At 45.8% G+C, this 19,893-nt stretch overlaps 1 protein-coding gene across 1 annotated transcript; it reads left to right on the top strand.

Annotated features, from left to right (window-relative positions):
• The first annotated feature begins 16,441 nt into the window (after positions 1-16,441).
• On the top strand, positions 16,442-17,800 carry LOC133378810 (uncharacterized). The gene has a single exon (XM_061613430.1). The coding sequence runs from the start codon at positions 16,442-16,444 to the stop codon at positions 17,798-17,800; it is 1,359 nt and encodes a 452-aa protein (XP_061469414.1).
• Positions 17,801-19,893: the final 2,093 nt, after the last annotated feature.

Raw genomic sequence — 19,893 nt, 5'->3', positions numbered from 1 at the left:
TTCTAGACACAATGTTGCACCATACTGGCTCTAGATTCCTCACAGCTGGAACCTTTATATTTGAATACTTTAAATACCAGTCTTTGGTCTATAGACCAAACTTCAGTCTTTGGTCTATAGACCACTATCCATTGGTTAATTTCTACTGTCAGCACTAACCGATTGTCCACTCTTTGCCATCTTTAACTCACATATTTTTTTCCTTCTGTAACTGACTGTGGAATGTGGCTGGACATATTGTTCTCTGGATTAAAGCCATCTTTTCAGTGGCCAACCTAGGTGAGGGAGGTATTCAATCCCTGCAGCAGTAAATCTATGTCAGACCTATCCCAATGTGAGCTAGCCAATCAACTTTTTGATGTGGCAAGCTTAAAAATACTGATTGGTGCCAAGCTCTATCCCTTGTTTCATTGGCTTCCATTTGGCCCCATCAGAGCCCTTTGTAGGTGTTTGGGTGAATGCATGTGGGCTTTAAATTGAGGAGAGGCAGTGGGAGGACATGCAAGCCCTGCCCCCACACACCCATGTGCACCAGTTCTACCTCCAACCTTTGCATGTAGAACAAAAGCCTGATGAGGGATTCTAACCATGTTCTACTGAACATGATAGAAACCCCTGGCAATTGGAAACACTGAACGATCAGGGTTCCTAGTTGCAGAGTCTTCTAAGAGCATCCAGCCAAACGTCGGCATAGGGTTCTATGCAGGAAATAATTTCCTACTGCCTCATTGAAAAGGTTTGCACACACCTTACACAGCAAAATATAAACAATGATTTTAGGTGTTTGTCTAATATGGGTCATATAAGTTATTGACTTTTTAATGTTCATGTGATGTGACTGTAATTGTGCAAATAACCATTTCCTTTTAAAACAACAAATTTCAAATGAAGAGCAACAATTTACCTTGTCAATGGTTAAAAACCAGAACTCTTAGAAAGGTGAAAGTATTTTATTTTATTTTTGTGAATTTGACAATACTGAAACACCCAAATGTTCTGCTCATCTTCTTGAGCTCCTCACCTTTCCAAATGATCTTCAGACCCACATTAATGCTGTAGAAAACATCAGTCTGCTCTCAAGCGAGCCTGGCTGATTCCATTACATACCTTACTAATGTCCAACTTGGCATTCTCTGAATTCCCTGACAGATGTAGTTTCATGCCAAGCCAACAATTTCCTGCCACTTTCACATGGTAGCACCACTCATAGTGGAGTAGAAGCTGTGATTTACAAATATGGCATTTAACCAGCAAGAGTTTGCCCATTATTAAATTTCCTTTGTCCGCACAGGGACTATGACAGTGATGCTTGCCTCCCTCTACCACCAGTATGCTTTCTCATTACTTTTTTGGCTGGATAGGAATATAGTAAGTTGCCTATATACCAGAAGAGAATCTTGGTCCACCTAGCTCAATCTTGTCTACAATGACTGACAGAAAGCAGCTCTCCAGGGTTTCAGGCAGGAAATATTCCCAACCATACCTGGAGATGCTATGGATTGAATCTGGGATCAGGCAAATGAGCGACAGCTCTTCTCTGTAGATCCTGATGAAGGTGCCATATTTGGCAGCGATAAGTAGTCATTCCACAATTCTAAATTTCAAATGGCTGAGATGTATTTAAAAGAGGTAGAAGATAGGGTGGCTATGTGTCATCCTAAACAGAGAACTCTGACGGTGTCCTCTATTTGAAGGGCCTTCTGTCCAATCCAGTTTGAGAAGGGAGAGCAGAGATCTTGAAGCAGCACAAACCATTAGCATGTGGAAAGCAGACTGAACAAGCACACGAGCACACATTTTTCCTCACTATGGTGGTAAGCATTCCTATTTAAATTATAGTAATTACTTCTAAATTTGCATCTATGCATATAAATATTTTTATTCAAATTTTATGTAAATCTGTGTGTTTTTGTGTCCTCTTTTTTGGTGATGTGTTTCCTTTTTTGGCAAGGTGTAAGTGGCCACCCTAGGTAGAAACATACCTAGTAAGCCCTACCTGCTCCCAGCAACCATTCCTTTACTATGACCTGCCATGACCCCTTTCACATACTCATCAAGCCACATGAGAGCTATTTTTTTAAAGTCCTATGCCAGGTGTGGGGAACCTTTGGTCCTCCAGATGTTGTTGAACTCCCACTAGCCCTACCCAGTGTGGCCAATTACAAAAGAAGATGGGAGTTGTGGTTCAGCAACATCTGGAAGGCCTTTTCTATGCCATGTGGTTGTATTGTGTATGTGAATATCTCAGGCACATGTGTGACTGATGGCATGCATCTCTCACATCCAGTTGGCATCCTTCTGGATAGAATGGTATCCAGTTTGGTTGGACAGATCAACACACTAGGCCTCACCTATCTCACTGAAGTATTCATACACATATCCTTCCTCAGAAGAGGAAGAAGCAGCTATCACTTAGCCTAGCCTGATTTGTAGTGAAGTTAAAATACCAGAAAAATTAGGAGCTTTGGGGACCTAGTGTAATGACACTGCAAAAGATGATAATGTTTTTATTACCAGGTACACAAAACTGCTATATGAATGGACAGTCACATGTATTTTATATATATATTTGGTGGTGAAAGAGAAAGAACATACAAATCAACACAGAAATGTATTGGGAGCAATCACTGCAATTGCAAACATCAACCATTATGTGAAGAAAAATTGAGTTGTAATAGACAATTTGCACTCCAGTCTGATAACAATATGTGAACTTGCAAGAGAAGCCACAAACAATCTTACACATGTCGCCTTCTGTAAATAACCCATTATTATTTAAATTTTGCCTTGAATACACCGGTGCTTAATGACTGTGACCCTAACCCATCAACTCCTTGCAAATATGGGATCCAAAATACACACCAGACTATTCATTCAGGAATTCCCACTGCATTAAAGTGAAGTCAAAATGTGCACAAGCAATAGCCAATGCTTGTGGGGAGAGGGCTTTGCCCCTGCTGTGATCTGATCAGAATCAGATCTCTGTTTCCATCACACATAACCCGCTGGAGTGGGGTGGCCGATTGCAATCAAGATCGTGCGGGGGGGGGGAAGATTAAAAACCCTCTTCCACTCTTTGCCATGGTTCCAATCCAGCTCAGCCCTCTCACCTCCCAAATAGCCCACAATGGGTATTCATTGAAGGGGAAAAAACAACTTTTCTGGGTCAAACTATGTGACAAGCCTAACATTGTGGCTTAGCTGGATTTGAACATGTCTCTTTATAGGAGCGCTATATATTTGAGTGTAGTCCTCAAACTCTTCTTCCAAGCAGATCCTCTGACATACTGAAATCATGGGGATTATGCTACAGTCAGTGGCTTGGGAATTGTTGCTTTTGCCATATATTTATCCCATCCTTCTGACTAGACAAAAATTTACCAGCATTACAATAGGTTTCCAGCTCCTGCATATGGACATTTTTTTCCTTTTCAAAAAAGCAAAATTGGAATCACTTGACACCTCCTGATACGTTATTCTGAAAGGAAGTGATAGATCAAACAGATTAAAAATGAACAAACAAAAATAAGTCACTCATTACCATTCCTTCATCCTCTTCTATCCCCAACAATAAAGCACTGCTGCTCATGGATTTTGAAGTTGCTGGACTCTGCCATTTGAAAATTTCTGACAGATCTTTCCTTACTGAGGTTGGTACATTCCAAACAGCTTTGCTGTTATCAGAAACCAAGGCCTTAATAGGTCTTGAACTGGCCCTCCTGCTATCCCAAGATTACATTCTCCCATGAAAAAAACCTGTGTGAGGCTAGGGCTTTTTTGCATTATACACCTCCATGTCTACCCACCTATATTATGTTTTTGTAAATCTCATGCTACCCATGATGCTTATAGGCGAGGCCTGCACGATGAGGCCCTGACTGGAGACAAGGCCCCAAGCTGTGGCGGGCCTATGCAGTGAGGTCCTAAGCAGAGGCAGGCCCACATGACCTCACCAGGTAGGCAGGAGGCTGGCTAGGAGAAGGGAGATCTGCCATCCCCTGGGGTGGTGGAGGGGAGGAGGAAGAGGAGGAGAGCTCTAGTGACCCCTGGGGTAGTGGTGGGGGGAGGAGAAGGGGAAGGGGAGCTCTGATGACCCCTGGGGTGGGGGGAAAAGAAAGGGAGGGGAACTCTGGCAATCCCTGGGGTGGTGGGGGGCAGGAGAAGGGGTAGAAGAGCTCTGGTGACCCCTGGAGAGGTGGAGGGGAGCTCTGGTGATCCTTGGGGTGAAGTGGGGAAAGGGGAGGGGAGCTCAGGTGACACCTGAGGGGAACAGGGGGAGAACTATGGTGGACCGTGGGGGGGAGGTGGGCTTTGGTGACCTGGGGGGAAGCGGGGTTGGCAATGGTAGGCAGGGTTGTCAAGCGAAGCGAGTAGGGGCAGAGCCCCTAGTATACCATACAAATGAAATGGAAGAGCAAGATTGCACCTCACCCTTCTATTACCCATGTGCCTTCTGGCCAAGCCCCCAAGACTTCAAGTTAAGCAGAACATCTGAAAGGAGAGCCTAGGGTGCATACAGCAGGGTAGCTCATAAGCTCTCCACCTGATCAGAAAGCCTGCACAATCCTGGCTTCCATGCAATGAAGAGTCTATGCAGCAACAGCTGTACACACGTTGGCTGTATTGTTTGTTGTTCCACTGAACATGAGGACATTGGGACTTACCTCTAAGTAGGCATGCATAGGGATTGCTAACAGCCATCATTTCATTGTTCATCTATTCTTTATCATCTCTCTGGTTTCAGTGCCTGGTTTTGACTTTTGTATAAAAATGTAGTTTGGGCTAGTTTTGTTTGCCTTCTGTTATAGATCTGAATAATAGCTGCCTTCCAAATTTTCAAAGGGAGAACATCCATTGTTTCTTAGCTAGTTATTGGAGCAGCATGAGATTTAGTTTTGTATATGTGATGCATCTGTGCTGAATAGTTTTTTAAGATGTTTTAAAAGTTGTTTTTAAAAGTTGTTTTTAAGATGTTTTGTTTTAATATATTTTAAAGTCTTTTGTTTTTAAGATGTTTTAAGGTGCTTTAGTGTTTTTGTTTGTTGCCCTAGGCTCCTTCTGGAAGGAAGGGCGGGATATAAATTAAATAAATATAGCATGGTTTAGGTTACTTTTAAGAATGCGCATCTCTTTACCCCACCTTGAAATTATTACAACCTACATATTCAGCTATATCTTTCTCTCCCCACCCCACTTTTTTTTTTTTATTGAGGCTTATAATACAAACTGAAGAGGAGTTCTGGTGAACCCAAAAGTGTATACCTATTCCCTGATTATGGCCCACTGTGATCTGGATTGTCTGCATTCATCTGTAGAGGTTGGGGGATTGGCGAGCAAGCTGAAAATCAAGAGAGTCTTTTGGCACCTTATTTTATTATTTATTTATTTATATCCCACCCTTCCTCCCAGTAGGAGCCTAATAACTATGTTGTTAGCCTAGTAAGTATGTTATTAGTTTCTAAGAGCTGATGAAGGCGAAAATGTCCTGTCCTGACTTCTAGACAAGTTTGGGGCTGAAGGACCGTAGGGCAAGTATGAGTACAATGAAGCTAAGCTATAAACAAGCAGAGTATGTACTGACACTGTGAAATATGTTTACTGTTTATGTAGCACAGACATTAAGGTGTGTTCCTTAACTTATAATTTCATGCTATTTGGTACATGAGTGAAGTCTTCTATTAAAAAGAAATTGTTGTTGCTGCTTTTAAATCCTGGAATATAAGAATATACACCTTAATGTAGTATTACAAACAGCAACAGAAATCTATCTGTCATCATCTGTCATTATACATTTCTATTTTCACCATGAACCATCCATTCACTCTGATATGACGAAGATGGAGGCATGGGAAACATTATCTCACCATGAAGCCTACAGATGACTGACTTTTTTGGGGCATGGGAAATTTCTATTCCTCATCTGTTGGAAAGAATGAAATAAGTGAAGAGTGCAAGGGCATGGGCATGATCACATACCTTCACTTCCATGGACAGGCATAGGAGAACTTCTTAGCTGTCACTGTGCCCCATGTGATGAGAATTAACAAAGGAAAACTTGAAAAGTGCCAATCAATGTAGTTAGTGGCCAACTGTTTCAGTTTTCTGTGAGCAAACATGAAGAAGCAACAGTCAACACAAACAAATTTTCAGGATGTTTTTCTGACAGGCAGAGAGGAGGATTCACATTCAGCTGAGCAGCAACTGAATGGGTTGAAATGACAAATGAAGGATGATAAATGAGCCTCAGAAGCTTGCTGTTTGACTGGAATAGGATGCAGGTATGTTTCAGCATCAGTAGGCCCCAGGAGGACAGCAGTCAGTGGAGCACACAGGAAATTTCCAGCGACTTTTCTGGCCTCATTCTCCCTCCATTCCCACCCAACCTAGACAGTTCTGTTTATGTTTATGCCACCATCTCAGGCAACCCTACTGCCTCTACTTAACTTGACACCATGTCCCAATTGTGTCAGCATGATGATGAGCAATATTATTGTTAGGTCCAAACCCAACACGCAAGCTGTCACTGTCTACTCAGCTCACATACACCCGGGAAGGTGTGGAGTTGAGAGCAAGAATCTGTTGTCAGAGGCCAGGAAATAACACACAATATTACCTTTACAAAGGGGTCCCAAGACCTGCCAGCGAGTTGCCTTTCAGAAGTGGGAACCCCTTTTATTGATACACACAAGATTTATATAGTTTCCCCAATGGTTACAAAATGGGGAGCAGACGTCATAAAGAATAGAAAACATTGCTAGACATAGTAATATCTAAGATATGGAAAAAGGGGTGCTTAGGATAACAAAAGCCAAGAACATCTTGCCTTCTTTCAGACATAGGCTTGCATAGTTTATACGACCTTGAGATAAGCACTCAGAGTCAGAGGAACAAAGGATAGATAGGAGCAGGGGAGGTTCGGTTACAAGTAGGATCATTAAACTAAGAATACACTCAGGTTACATCTTCTACATCTGTAAGAGTATGAGTGTCAAGGTCTATAACCATGTAAATGAAGCACAGGCATTCTTTTGTGATACAGTTGGTAACATCATATAAGACATTGAGTATAGATATGCACAAGGAAATGGGAGGGGAGCACATTTCCAGTTCAATCAGGCTTTTATTCACTTAGCCACTGGAATGTTTGGGGTCAGCAGGTCATCGGGAAATAAACCAATATCTACTTTATATCAAGTCAGTAATATTTCCATACCCAACAGTCCCCCCTCTCAGCACTGAGTGAACCCGTATTCACTCAGTCAGCTGCACATCCTACTTCTGTTCCCAAAGAGGTCTTAACGCCATTTCCATTAAGGTCGGCTTTGGTCTTTTAGAGAATGAAGCCAAAGACCTATGCAAGCAAGTAGACACTAACTGAATTATGTTAGGAATACATTGAAGACAGCAACAGCCTAATATAAGCAAAACAACTACAATCACTACATAAAACACTATTTTATGCCAACTGGGCCAGCTAGAAAACCAGTCAGACACACTTGAAAAGAGGGAAAACTTCTCAATACCTTCCACATCGTGATAAATTTTCCCAATGTTGTTTAAATGTTTTAAAACATCAGCCTTACTATCTGTAATATGGGTGCAGCATTCATTGCCAATTAACGCGCATACACCGCCGTGGGAGCTTAGTAAAAAATCCAAGGCTAATCGATTTTGTAAAACTACAGTTCTTATTTGGCCTTGTTCATTTGTTAAATCTGAGAAAGAAATAGCAGATTCGTTCATGAACCGCTCAAATGACTGAGAAAGCTATTCTAATTCTTGGTAATTCTGGGCTGCACCATAATTAGGGAAAGCTCCTCTTGCTATAGCTTCCCCTGTTCCCCTACGGTTCCTGTGGCGAGATATCGGGAGTAGGGGGGTCACTCGGAGCCCTGGGACCACCCTACCCAGTGTGCATGCCCATGAGCCATATCCTGGTAGTTTCCGCACTGTGGAATGCCCGCAAAGCCACCAAAGGCCAGCTGGTGTTTGGTGGTCTGCTAAATCCAGCAAAAAGGGAACCGCATGGTGATCGGCAAATGTTAACTGTAATAAATACTGCCAAATCGAAAGCCACGTCATATTACCTACTGAACGTGTTCCATTTATCAGAGTCCAATTGCTGTTACCAAGCGGAAATATTACATTATCACACACCATTCCCCCTTGTACTTGTGTTTTGCTGCTCACACAAACTTCGCTGCTTACAGACCCACTGATAACCAGGCCCCCCTCTAGTACCTGAGAACTAGAGTGGGAGGCAAAAGAAACGTACTCCTTGAGTGGCAGAGGGGCCCCTGTTAAGGGGACTCCCGCCTGTCCATGTGGTGGAGTATGAGCACAAACATAACAAGTTCCTTGTTTTGGTGCTGTTGCTTCTAATAACGCCACAGAAGTATCCCACCCCATCCTGTAACTGCTTTTGTATTTTGTAATATTTTGAAGTTTGTATTCGAGCGGGCTGGGTCTGACAAGGACGTCACCTTGTCTCGTTGTTCGAGCTTATCTTTTAACTCATTATAACATGTTAAATCACCAATGCCTATACAAATTTTCACAGCTTTGTTTCTTCTAGACCTGTAAGAAATCATATTATATTCTCTCATTATGGTATTTTCATCCACATAGGGGAGGCAGCCCTGTTGATTAGGCGGCATATGTAGTTTCTTACAATTCAGTGCTAATCGGATTGGCCATTGTATCTCTACTCGTATGCAATGGGTGGCCATTTTTCCCGTGTGATTATGTTGCAATACTACTGCTGCTTTACATAAACGGCCTGCCATTTCCGCTTTTATCAGACCTTCAGGTATCATGGTTATATCATACCAAAAGGGATCCGGACATTCAAGTGTCTTTGGGACAGTTCGTCCCCAGTCCACAAGTTTGTGATAGTCTGAATCATCACAAATCTTGATGCCTGGCAGACAGCACAGGCACGTTACATGAGAGAAAAAGAAAAATAATACATAAAACTGAAATGGAGAAAAAAACATATTGTAACGTAGTAAAGTCTTATGGCAGTTTAAGATAATTCAGTCAGCTTCTAAGATCTCCCATTGAGTCGTTATAGCAAAGCCCGTATACCTTACCCCATCTTGATAATAAGAGCTGCCATCAGTAAACAGAACAAGGTCTGAGTCTGGCAACGGTTCATCAGAAAGATCCGGTCTGATCTGCAACGTCGACTGCAGAACTTGCACGCAATCATGATCAGGAAGTGGGGCGGGTAAGTCGGGCAGAAGCGTGGCAGGATTCAATGGGCCACAGCGCTCAAAACGCAAGTTCGGATCCTCCAGGAGCTCCGCTTCCAGCTGTTGCTTGCGTGGTGCCTTTGCGCAACAATGCCGAGAGAGCGTGTGAAGTCCAAACAGTCATAAAATGCCCAAGTGTAAGTCCTTTTACTTTAGTCAAAAGCAAGGCTCCTGCCGTTAACGTGCGCGTGCAAATAGGTGTACCCCGTGCTACATTGTCAATCTGCTGTGAATAAAAGGCTACCGGCAAATGGCTAGGGCCATATAACTGAGTCAAAACTCCACTTGCAACCCCCGCCCTCTCATGTACAAACAGATGGAAGGGTTTGTTGTAATTCGGGGCTTCAGAGACATTGATGTAGCTACACTCTGTTTAAGCAATTGAAAAGCCCTTTCAGTGTGCCTAACGAAGAGATCAAGGTAGGATGATCTTGTACTTTTTCTGGATCCAAATTAGTGAAGCTACGCGCTCCCTCCAACAGGCGTGTCCAAAATTGCCTTGGGGATTCGCTAGCTTCTTGCTTAATGGCCATGAATTTTGCTTGGTTGGGGGGCTTCTGTGTCATTTGTCTCAGATATCCCCAAATCCTCTCCCTATCGCCCTGCAACTGAGTGCGGCGGGGCTGCATCCAGTCCCCCACACTCCAAGCTGCTGCCGTTTGTGCTCTGGTCGCCCAAGCCGTTCGTGCCAAAGATTCAGCCGCTCATGCGGCCTCCAGCACCCACAATCTACTACGCTCTTCTCCAGTTAAAACTCTCCTAAGCAGATGCTCCACATCCCCGTATGTGGGATTGTGGCTCTCAAACAGTCTGCTTAACAGTTCCCTTATTCTTCTTGGTTGTTCTCCAAAAGTTCCAGCTAACTTGCTCCACTCCTTAAGATCCCATTCCAGCCAAGTCTTGTGCTCGACCACCTCTGTATGTTGGACCTGTCCGGCAGCATCCAGATACGGTTGGTCGCGCACAATCAAAGGCAACTCTGTGGTCAAAAGCAGATCTAATTCCCATTCCTTCTCCTTCCTTTTCCTCTCTTCCTCTTCTTTTTGCTTGCGCGTGACCATTCCCCCTGAGGCCCCCTCCTCCTTCTCCTTCTCTCCTAGCTCATCATCTGAGTCAGGAGGGAAATCTTTCTGTCTCACCTGAGGAGTTCCACCTCCAGGGTTGTGAGGTGGAAGCGGGGCAGAAAGTATAATGGAACGACTTAAAATCATTCCTCTATCTGATTCATCATCAGCAAAATAACTGGGAGGAGGGTCCTCACTGGTCAGAGATCTCACTGCCATTACTGTAAATCCTTTCCATTTCTGCGCTCCGGTTTGCCAAAGGAGCCAGAAATCTATTTGATCTAGGTGGTTTACCTCAATCCACCTCCTAACTCCCCGTAACGGAGCGGCTTCAAAGGAACCACCTCTCGGCCACCTTTCACCCGGGACCGAAACTGCAGTTGTCCGCGGCCACACCTCCACGCAGAGCTCAATCATCCTTTTCTTTTTCATGCCCTTTAACACTGGCAACTTTTTCTCCTCCCACAATTTACACATTACTCCCAAAGGGCCGTCCTCCACCAGAACGCTCCCTTTTTGCCCCATAGCGTCTGGCAAAGATTTCTCAACTGCTGCTTTACCCACGTGCTGTCAACCGATTCACCTCCCACGACAACCGAGAGAATATCTCTCGTGGCTGTTGTCAGGAGGGGAGAAACACACCGGCAGCACACAGTTCGCACAGGAGATCCCGGACGAGCCCCCAATTGTTAGGTCCAAACCCAACACACAAGCTGTCACTGTCTACTCAGCTCACATACACCCGGGAAGGTGTGGAGTTGAGAGCAAGAATCTATTGTCAGAGGCCAGGAAATAACACACAATATTACCTTTACAAAGGGGTCCCAAGACCTGCCAGCAAGTTGCCTTTCAGAAGTGGGAACCCCGTTTATTGATACACACAAGATTTATATAGTTTCCCCAATGGTTACAAAATGGGGAGCAGACGTCATAAAGAATAGAAAACATTGCTAGACATAGTAATATCTAAGATATGGAAAAAGGGGTGCTTAGGATAACAAAAGCCAGGAACATCTTGCCTTCTTTCAGACATAGGCTTGCATAGTTTATACGACCTTGAGATAAGCACTCAGAGTCAGAGGAACAAAGGATAGATAGGAGCAGGCGAGGTTCAGTTACAAGTAGGATCATTAAACTAAGAATACACTCAGGTTACATCTTCTACATCTGTAAGAGTATGCATGTCAAGGTCTACAACCATGTAAATGAAGCACAGGCATTCTTTTGTGATACAGTTGGTAACATCATATACGACATTGAGTATAGATATGCACAAGGAAATGGGAGGGGAGCACATTTCCAGTTCAATCAGGCTTTTATTCACTTAGCCACTGGAATGTTTGGGGTCAGGTCATCAGGAAGTAAACCGATATCTACTTTATATCAAGTTAGTAATATTTCCATACGCAACATTATAACTATATACAAGCCGAAAAAGTTCAGGGAGCCAAACCAAAACCTTCATCGTCAAAGTTTTTCCCCCCTCTGGGTGGGAGGATGTCTGTCTGTGTGTGTGTATTTAGCAATATGTGTATTTTAAACAATACTTGCATGGCTGTGAAACTGGCTGGTGTTGCTGTTTAATTTTAAGCACATTTGACTGCAATCCTGGGCACGCTCACCTAGTATAAGCCCGACTGGCCTTGGTGGAACTTACTCATGAGTAAAAATGCCCAGGATTGGGTTGTTAAGCACTGTGGGATGCGTGGCACACAGCGCTTTTTGGCCCTTAGCAGCTGAAGTAGAAAATTTGGTCTGAGGAGATTGGAAGACACTTCTAAGAAAATTTGGAGGGGAGTTGAAGACTGAGACTGAGGAGAATGGAGGACTGGCAAAAGGACAGAGAGGGTAAGGAGGCTTTCAGACAGAGGGAGAGTCCAAAGGAACCATCCCGAGAAGATTGTGAAGAGAGAACAGCAAGCTGCAGCCTCTTTTTGCATTCATACTGCAGCATTCTTCAGCAGCAGCTCCAGTGCATGACAGAACTGCATGACAGAGCCTGAGGCCTACCCCTGTACCTGAAGAGACTGCTGCAGTGGTGCAGTTAGGTAATTTCTAGGGATCTTACAGGGAAGGTAGGGAATCGGAGCTCTTTAGATGGTAATGTATATTATTTCACTTACCTTAAAATGTAAGTAAGCCGGCCTTGCTGAGTTTTGGGGCTCTCCTGCTCATTCTGCATAGTGGGGCCTGCCTGGACTTCTGTTCCAAAATTCTGTCTTGATCAGAGAAACTCTGAATGCTCACATATGCCTTACTCCATTATTGGACTTCTCTCTTATTTTGTTGTTTAGAGAGACTTACTCTGCAATTGTACAGCTCAGTTGTTGTCTTGCTTGCTTCCTTTTCCCCCCTTTCCATTAAATAAATCGTATCTCCTTGGTTTTTGTCACCTCCTCCATTCTATTAAGTTGCTTCGTGGCTGTTTTCCTACACTTCCTTTCCAGAAATGTGGGGCGCTGGTAAGCTGGAGGCTTGGAATTCTTTCCCCACATCCATGTCATTACAGTTTGAACCAGGGACTCATAGCTCCCTCTACAATAAGGGAAAGTGGGGCTACAGTTGTATAATTTTGTGGGTCACTGTATAGTTGCTGAACTATGTCAATTGTCTACTGAGAGTAGACTTACTGACATTAATCAACCTAAATTACTCATGTCTATTAACTTCAATGGGTCTATTCTGAGGAGGAGGAGCACAAAATACCATCCATGTGTGCGTATATACATATACATAGTGCTGTTTTTAGTCAAAAATGAGTTGCCAGTACTTATACCTTGATGAAAGTGCTGTGGGTGCTAGCACCCAATGGTTTTCATGGAGAAGAGAGGACAAGGAGTAGGAAGAAGGCACCAGCAGCAGGGAAGCTTCGTTGTTTGGCCAGCCCATTACAAGGCAAATTGAATTTCAACGGTCCAGAAATTCTATGTGGGGGATAGATCTATCAATAGCTATTAGCTATGATAGCTAAATGGAACTTTCATGTTCAAAGGCTGGTACCTCTGAACTTGTCAGAGACATAGAATGGTAGAGGGCTCTGACTTCATGACCTGCCTCTGGGTTTCCCTACTGATTAGCCACTGTTGGAAAGGACATGCTGGTTCAGATTGATCCTCAGTATGATCTAGCAGGGTTCTAGAATTCTTATTTAATGCTGGTACACAACTAAATCAAAATTGCATATCTGGTAAAGCCCTGTGTTTTTTTAAATCCATGCTTGCATCAGCTGAGTAGAAGAAGTTTTCTTTTTGTTAAAGGTACCTGATGCCTACTCTTTGTCTCCCCCACAATTAGATTTTCAGAACTGTCTAAGCATTTTTGAACACATATTTTCCTCTAAATATGTGTTTCAAATTAATGAGAGATGTGTTGAAATCCCTTAGGGTGCTTTGAAAAACTCAATCGAGAGTTAATCAGCTAGAACCACTTCTAATTTGATCAGCCACATCTGCTAGCCTACTTCTGCCGTGAAATCTTAATGTTGAGGGATGAAATTTGGCTGAATCTAGAAAGATCAAGATGTCTGATCTGAGATGCTGCCTTTGCTGCAGTCCAATACACTGAAAACACCTAATCCAATACACCACTTTGTCTTCTATCTTGCAACTAAAACATGGGAACTCTCAATGGGAGTATAACCGTGCAGAGTACACTCTGTCTTAAACTATATTTTTTCATGTACCCCTAGTTTAATCATGAGAGAAAAGCAAATACACGTTGCCATTTTGAACGTAGAAATTTACATTCAAAATACTCTCCACATTTGGCATGGCCCAGGTGTCAAGAGATGTCATTTCTGTTGCTGTGAAACTTGAGTTAATTGCAGCATGGATTGTTCTTGTCAGATGTATGGGATGTTTTCCCATGCTGATTCATTTTGGGGTGGACATATGCAAGGGAATGATTTTTTGCTTTTGACAGACCTGAATGATCCTCACAAGGGAAATGACTCTGACAAATTTTGCTGGTCTTATCAAAAACATTTTGGCTACTCTCAAAATATTTCACCTGAAGAGAAACCTCCATATTTTCTTCAATTTTTCCTTTGCATAAAATGCAGTCATCACCTAGGAAAGTCCCTTCAGTTTTGTTAAAAATGTAAATGTACTGCCTTCAAGTCGATTCCAACTTATGGCAACCCTATGAATAGGGTTTTCATGAGGCTGAGAGGCAGTGAGTTTTGTTAGCGTCATATAAATAATACTTGCCTTCTCTCATACTAATACCTCAGATGTTTCATACTTAAGCCAGAACCTCCAAATGTGCTTTGGATTTCATCATACATGGAATTATGTGCAAAGTGAATGTAGTACTAGACTACACAGATGAATCTTTGGCTCTTAACCTCTATGCCCCTGAACACACCCCAAACCCATAACAGGCAACCATTTTGTTTTGGAACTCTCATTGGCCCTTATAAAATCCTGCTTCCTCTTTGTATGAGCTCAAGCCACTGAGAGCAATCTAATGAAGCTATTTATTCCAATTATTCAGGTCCAAACTAGGTTCAGAATTGGCTAGCAACAAAATTTAACCAGAAGAATATTCTGTGGCGGTCAGTTCAAGGGCCGTCACAGAGACTGTGCATTTATTTTGTTTATTTATAGCCAGAGCAGGACCCAAGTGGTTCTTCATCAAAAATGGTATCTGTACACTATGGGCATTATGCCTAGCCCTCTTCTGACACTGCAACCCACACACTGGGCTAAATGCATGGAGGGAGAATTGGGCCATGCTTCTTGGCCTTGTCTCTGACATTGTGTGCCACAAGTCCCAACTCTTGGATGCGTGGATATTAATATGGATGTTTGCAAATGGGAAGCCATATGCTCAGCTTTTGCACAATCAAAACCATGTGTAACTGGAGTTCTTAATTATGTGAAAGCTTTCACATGTACGGATGCACATGCAAAGTCTTCCCCTTTGCATGAGTGCAGATGTCTGGATCAAGCTTGGATATGCAGTAGAGAGGGCAGAGGAGCACGATGCTAGGGGCAGAACCAGGGGGCACAGTTCCACCCCCCCCATCCATCTCACAAAGGGCTTTAAGCATCTTCCCTAAATTGTGAAAGGTCTCAGAACTCTGATAAGATGTAGGGGAAACAAAAAAAGATCATTATGGGAAAGACAATGTTGAGTTACACAGCACTCACCTTGATTGCTCTTCTCACAATGCCATCCACACAAGGGGATAAATGCATGGACAGACTGATGGTGACTTCAGATGGCTTTCCTACTTACACCATCACACAGTGGCCGGTATTAGATTTCAGTCCTATGTTCTCTTGCTTGACATTTCCTGATCAGTCACTCTGATGACTTCAGGAAGTACTCTGTTCATTGCCCAAACAAGAGATGGATAGATTCCATAAAGGAAGCCACAGACCTGAACTTGCAAGATCTGAACAGGGTGGTTCATGACAGATGCTCTTGGAGGTCGCTGATTCATAGGGTCGCCATAAGTCGTAATCGACTTGATGACACATAACAACAACTGTTCATTGCCAGAGACACTGTTTTCTCCATTTAAACTGTGTAGAGAGTGAAAAGATAATCAAGGGATATAATGCATATAACACTGCATTTTGTTTGATTACTTTGTAAAGCACCCCCATATCTTAAGGGTTGAAGAGGGGTTTTAAACTGCAATGAATTATAAATAAATAAAGGTCCCCAGTCCTGATATTGAAAACCAACTAGTTACTTGGGCATCCCTGGCTTAAATAATGCCTTGGATTGATTCAGGTTACGCTAGAAAAAGATTTGCTTGCCTTATTCTCTGGTTTGTCTCCTGGCAAGAGCTTCTGACTCCCCAGTTTAGCATTATCAACAACAAAATGATTTAGCCACCCACCCCAATTAGACCGATAAAGAAAATTTGGATAAAAAGAGAAATTGTTTTTGTGTGTAAAGGGATGGTAAACTGAGCTCAGTTCTGGTACTAAACAATTCCCTAGGTTCAGAAGCTGCTCAGAGCCGCAGTGTTCTGGAATGTATGACTTTCGCAGCTGCCCTAGTTGATGGATCTAGTGGTTTTAGTCAAACACGAGGTAGATCCAAGGTGCTGTACAGAAGTAATGGGTGAGTGTCCCTGTCCCAGAAACTTTACAATTTATCAAAATAATGTGCAGCTTTCTCGCTTCCTACACAGTGCTGCAGTTCTGGGGGCCCAGAATCTGTCCAGCAGAAGGTAACAGGTGGGAGAACGTGCCCAGGGAAAGCCGCGCGAACAGGCCGTCCGCAGAACCGACAGCAAAGAGGTGGGGAGGCGAGAATCCGGGCCGGCGGGAGTCGACACCCGCCGTCTCCGTCGCCCAGAGGCTGGCTCTCGCCGGCCGGAGGCTCCCAGCCCGTTACCCCGGCCGTCGCCGTCGCCTCCTCGCCTCGCTCGCCTCGCGGCGGTTACCTCAGCCCGCATCTCTGCGTAATGACGCGCGGGGAGAGCAGACAGGCAAGGCTGGGGCGGGAGGGGGGAGAAGGAGGTGGGCAGAGAGCGGGAGGCGGAGAGGAGCCGACCGAGCATTTAAAGCGACAGCCAAGCCTCCCCTTCGCCCATTGCTGAGCCGCGGCAGCCAGGGGATCGTGGCCGGGAGGCGCGCCGACGGCCAGAGGCAGAAGCTGGAGCTTCCCCGCCTCCCCCCTTCCCCCCTGGCCCCTCCCCACCCCCGAGGGAATCCTCGCTTGCTCGCAGCAAGACCCCCGGCTGGCTGCATCCAGCCCCGGCGGCACCCCCTCTTCCTCCTCCTCCTCCTCGTCTTCTTCCTGCCCATCATGCTCCAGCCGGGGAGACTCTTGCAGCTGCTGACTTTGATGAAGTTGCCCTGGTGCCTGCTGGAGTTTCTGCTCTCGGCGGTGGCGCAGGGCCAGGAGATGTACGCCCCTCACTCCATCCGCCTGGAGGGGGACATCACCTTAGGGGGCCTTTTCCCCGTCCACGCTAAGGGACCCACCGGCGTGCCTTGCGGGGACATCAAGAAGGAGAACGGCATCCACCGCCTGGAGGCCATGCTCTATGCCCTCGACCAGATCAACAGCGACCCCGAGCTCTTGCCCAACGTCACCTTAGGCGCCAGGATCTTGGACACCTGCTCCCGGGATACCTACGCGCTGGAACAGTCGCTCACCTTCGTCCAGGCTCTCATCCAGAAAGACACCTCCGACGTGAGGTGCACCAACGGGGAGCCGCCGGTCTTCGTCAAGCCCGAGAAAGTGCTGGGAGTCATTGGGGCGTCAGGAAGTTCCGTCTCCATTATGGTCGCCAACATCCTGAGGCTCTTCCAGGTAGGGCGCTCCGCGGCTTCTGCAGCAGCAGGTTGTTGGCGTGCGCGTGTGCGGCAGGCGTGTTGGCGGTGGCAGGCTGCGGAGAGGCAGACGCGGGCCGTTCTTCCTGTAGGATCGTTTGGCCGCTGTTGCCCAGATCGGATGAATGGGAATCGAGCGGCTTTGCCTGCCAGACCCTCGGGGCACAGGGCCGGTTCGTGACAGGTTGTCTGATCCCGACTCTGTCACTTCCCTACTCGGAGGGTTTCCTCCTGGGAAGAACCTCGTGGAGGGGCCGGCGAGTCGCCGTGCCAGGGCCCGCCCTGCGCCTCAGGTCCCAGGCTCACCCTTTCGGGGAGTTTGCTGCTCGTCTCTTCCCCCTTCCCAGCGCTCCCCGCCTCTCTCGTTTCCAGCTGCCTCTCCCCTCGGGGCTCCCTCCTGACCTGCACGTATCCTCCGGATTTTTCTCCGCATCCTGATGCATGAGGCTTTCTGGAGTGATGGTCCCAGTTCCAAGAATCACTCTGGGAATCAAGGCGACGGAGGGGGGAGACGCCGGGCGAGGATTGCAATGGGTCTGCATTGGAGCGAAGTACGGCTCGGCTACGGGCAACGGGGCACAGCAATGTGCTCCGAGCACAGCAATGTGCAAGGCGAAGGTGCGCCGGTGCCCTGCCGCAGCTTTCAAGAAGCCGGACGGAAGCAAGCGCTCTCGGATCCGCTCCGGATTAGTTGCCGTCTTGGCCCTGGAGTGCATATCCCCGCTGGCTAACAGGGAGAAAGAAGGCTCTTTGATTTACAATCATTTCTGTACCGTTTTAAATTCCCATCGTTGTAAATAGAGGAGGATGTTTTTTGAAATTCATTTATTGTGTTTGGGGGGGTTGAGATACTTTCAGTTTCGGCACAAGATTTTCCTCACGAAGTGGGTAGTACTGTATATAAACGAGAACTGGGGCTGTCTGATATGTTTTTTAAGAGAAATCCAAAGATCTCCAATCTGAGCAATCTGAATGTAATAGTGTAATAATGAAGAATGGTCAGTTTCTTTGTGAGGATAGTCACTTTCAGCAGGGGGATCTCCAGCAAACAAATGCGAGAACACCAGATAGCAAACGATGGGCGGAGGAAATGGGATCAAAGGCCTGGTACAATCCTGCGTCTACAGTGCTTGGCTTCCGTGCGTATTTCCCCCCCTGCCCTCTTCCTTGGCTTTTTCCTTCCCCAAATTGAATTTCCCCTTCGGGTGCTAAAACGTAGTTTCACCGGTTCCACGTTCAGCAGTTGCGTTGAAACATTCCCCAAACGAATCGTCCTCCTTCGACACGAGGTTATGCTTCAGTGTCAGCAGTTAAAGATGCCCTTCTTCAAAAAAGCAAACCCACAAAAGTGTCTACTATACGCCTGGATGGCTACTGAACAAGTCTGACTTTCTAGTAATGGGTGGCCTTTGTATCCGCCGGAGAGGAAAAGAGGAGGCATTTAATTAATCCAAAACCGAGGGTCGTTTTTACAGTTTGGGCAGGGATGCTATTTTTCTGTTTTGTGTTTCCTTTTGAAAAAGACTGATTGATATCCTTGAACATTGAGGGGGTTCCAAACAGTAGGACGTTGGCAGCATTCTGTATAAAGTCTGTGAAAGAAAGGTAATTAATTGTACGTAATCCAACTGAAAAGAAATGGAGGGAGGGAAAAGAGCTCCCCGGGACTGAGCGGAGGGGGTAGTCGCCGTGAGCCCTTGCGGAACCCGGTAATTTTGCCTCTAATTTGCAAATTGCAGCTGTGCCGTGGAAGGCGGGGGAGAGGGCGAGAGCGAAGGAGAGGAGGCAGGTTTGAGGCTTTCCGGGCGGAGGCTGCGAGCGAGGGGGGCTGGGCTGGGCTGGCAAAGGCGGAGCGCGGCCTCCACTTGTGGCGTGTGCCGCAAAGTTGGGCTCTGCCCGTTTGTCCTCCTTCGGCGCCGCTTGTCCAGCGTGGCGTTCTTCGCCCGGATGGTCGCCTCCCTTTCAGCACTGCCTAGGCTGGGGCAGCCGGCGATGGAAGGGGAGAGAAAAGGGCCGCCTCTAGGCGCCGTGGCTTTACCCTCCGCTGGCTCTGCGCGGACGAGGCCGGCTCGTTCCTGCGTCCTCCTTCTCTTGGGCTTTCCTCTTGCTTCTGACATGTTAGCTTTTGCGGGCATCTCTCCGGGAAAAGCTCGCTTTCCGAGCGCGGAGCTTGACATCTCCAGTGCGGGCACCGTCTTGGGAAGCGCAAATGCTTCGCAGCAATGATCACAGATGGAGTGAGCGACAAAGCCACCAGCGGCAGCCACAGCAGGT

This window comes from Rhineura floridana, chromosome 3 (genome assembly GCF_030035675.1).
Source record: "Rhineura floridana isolate rRhiFlo1 chromosome 3, rRhiFlo1.hap2, whole genome shotgun sequence".
Taxonomy (NCBI): Eukaryota; Metazoa; Chordata; class Lepidosauria; order Squamata; family Rhineuridae; genus Rhineura; species Rhineura floridana.
Note: the sequence above shows the minus strand (reverse complement) of the source record. Positions and strands in the feature narration are given on the sequence as shown.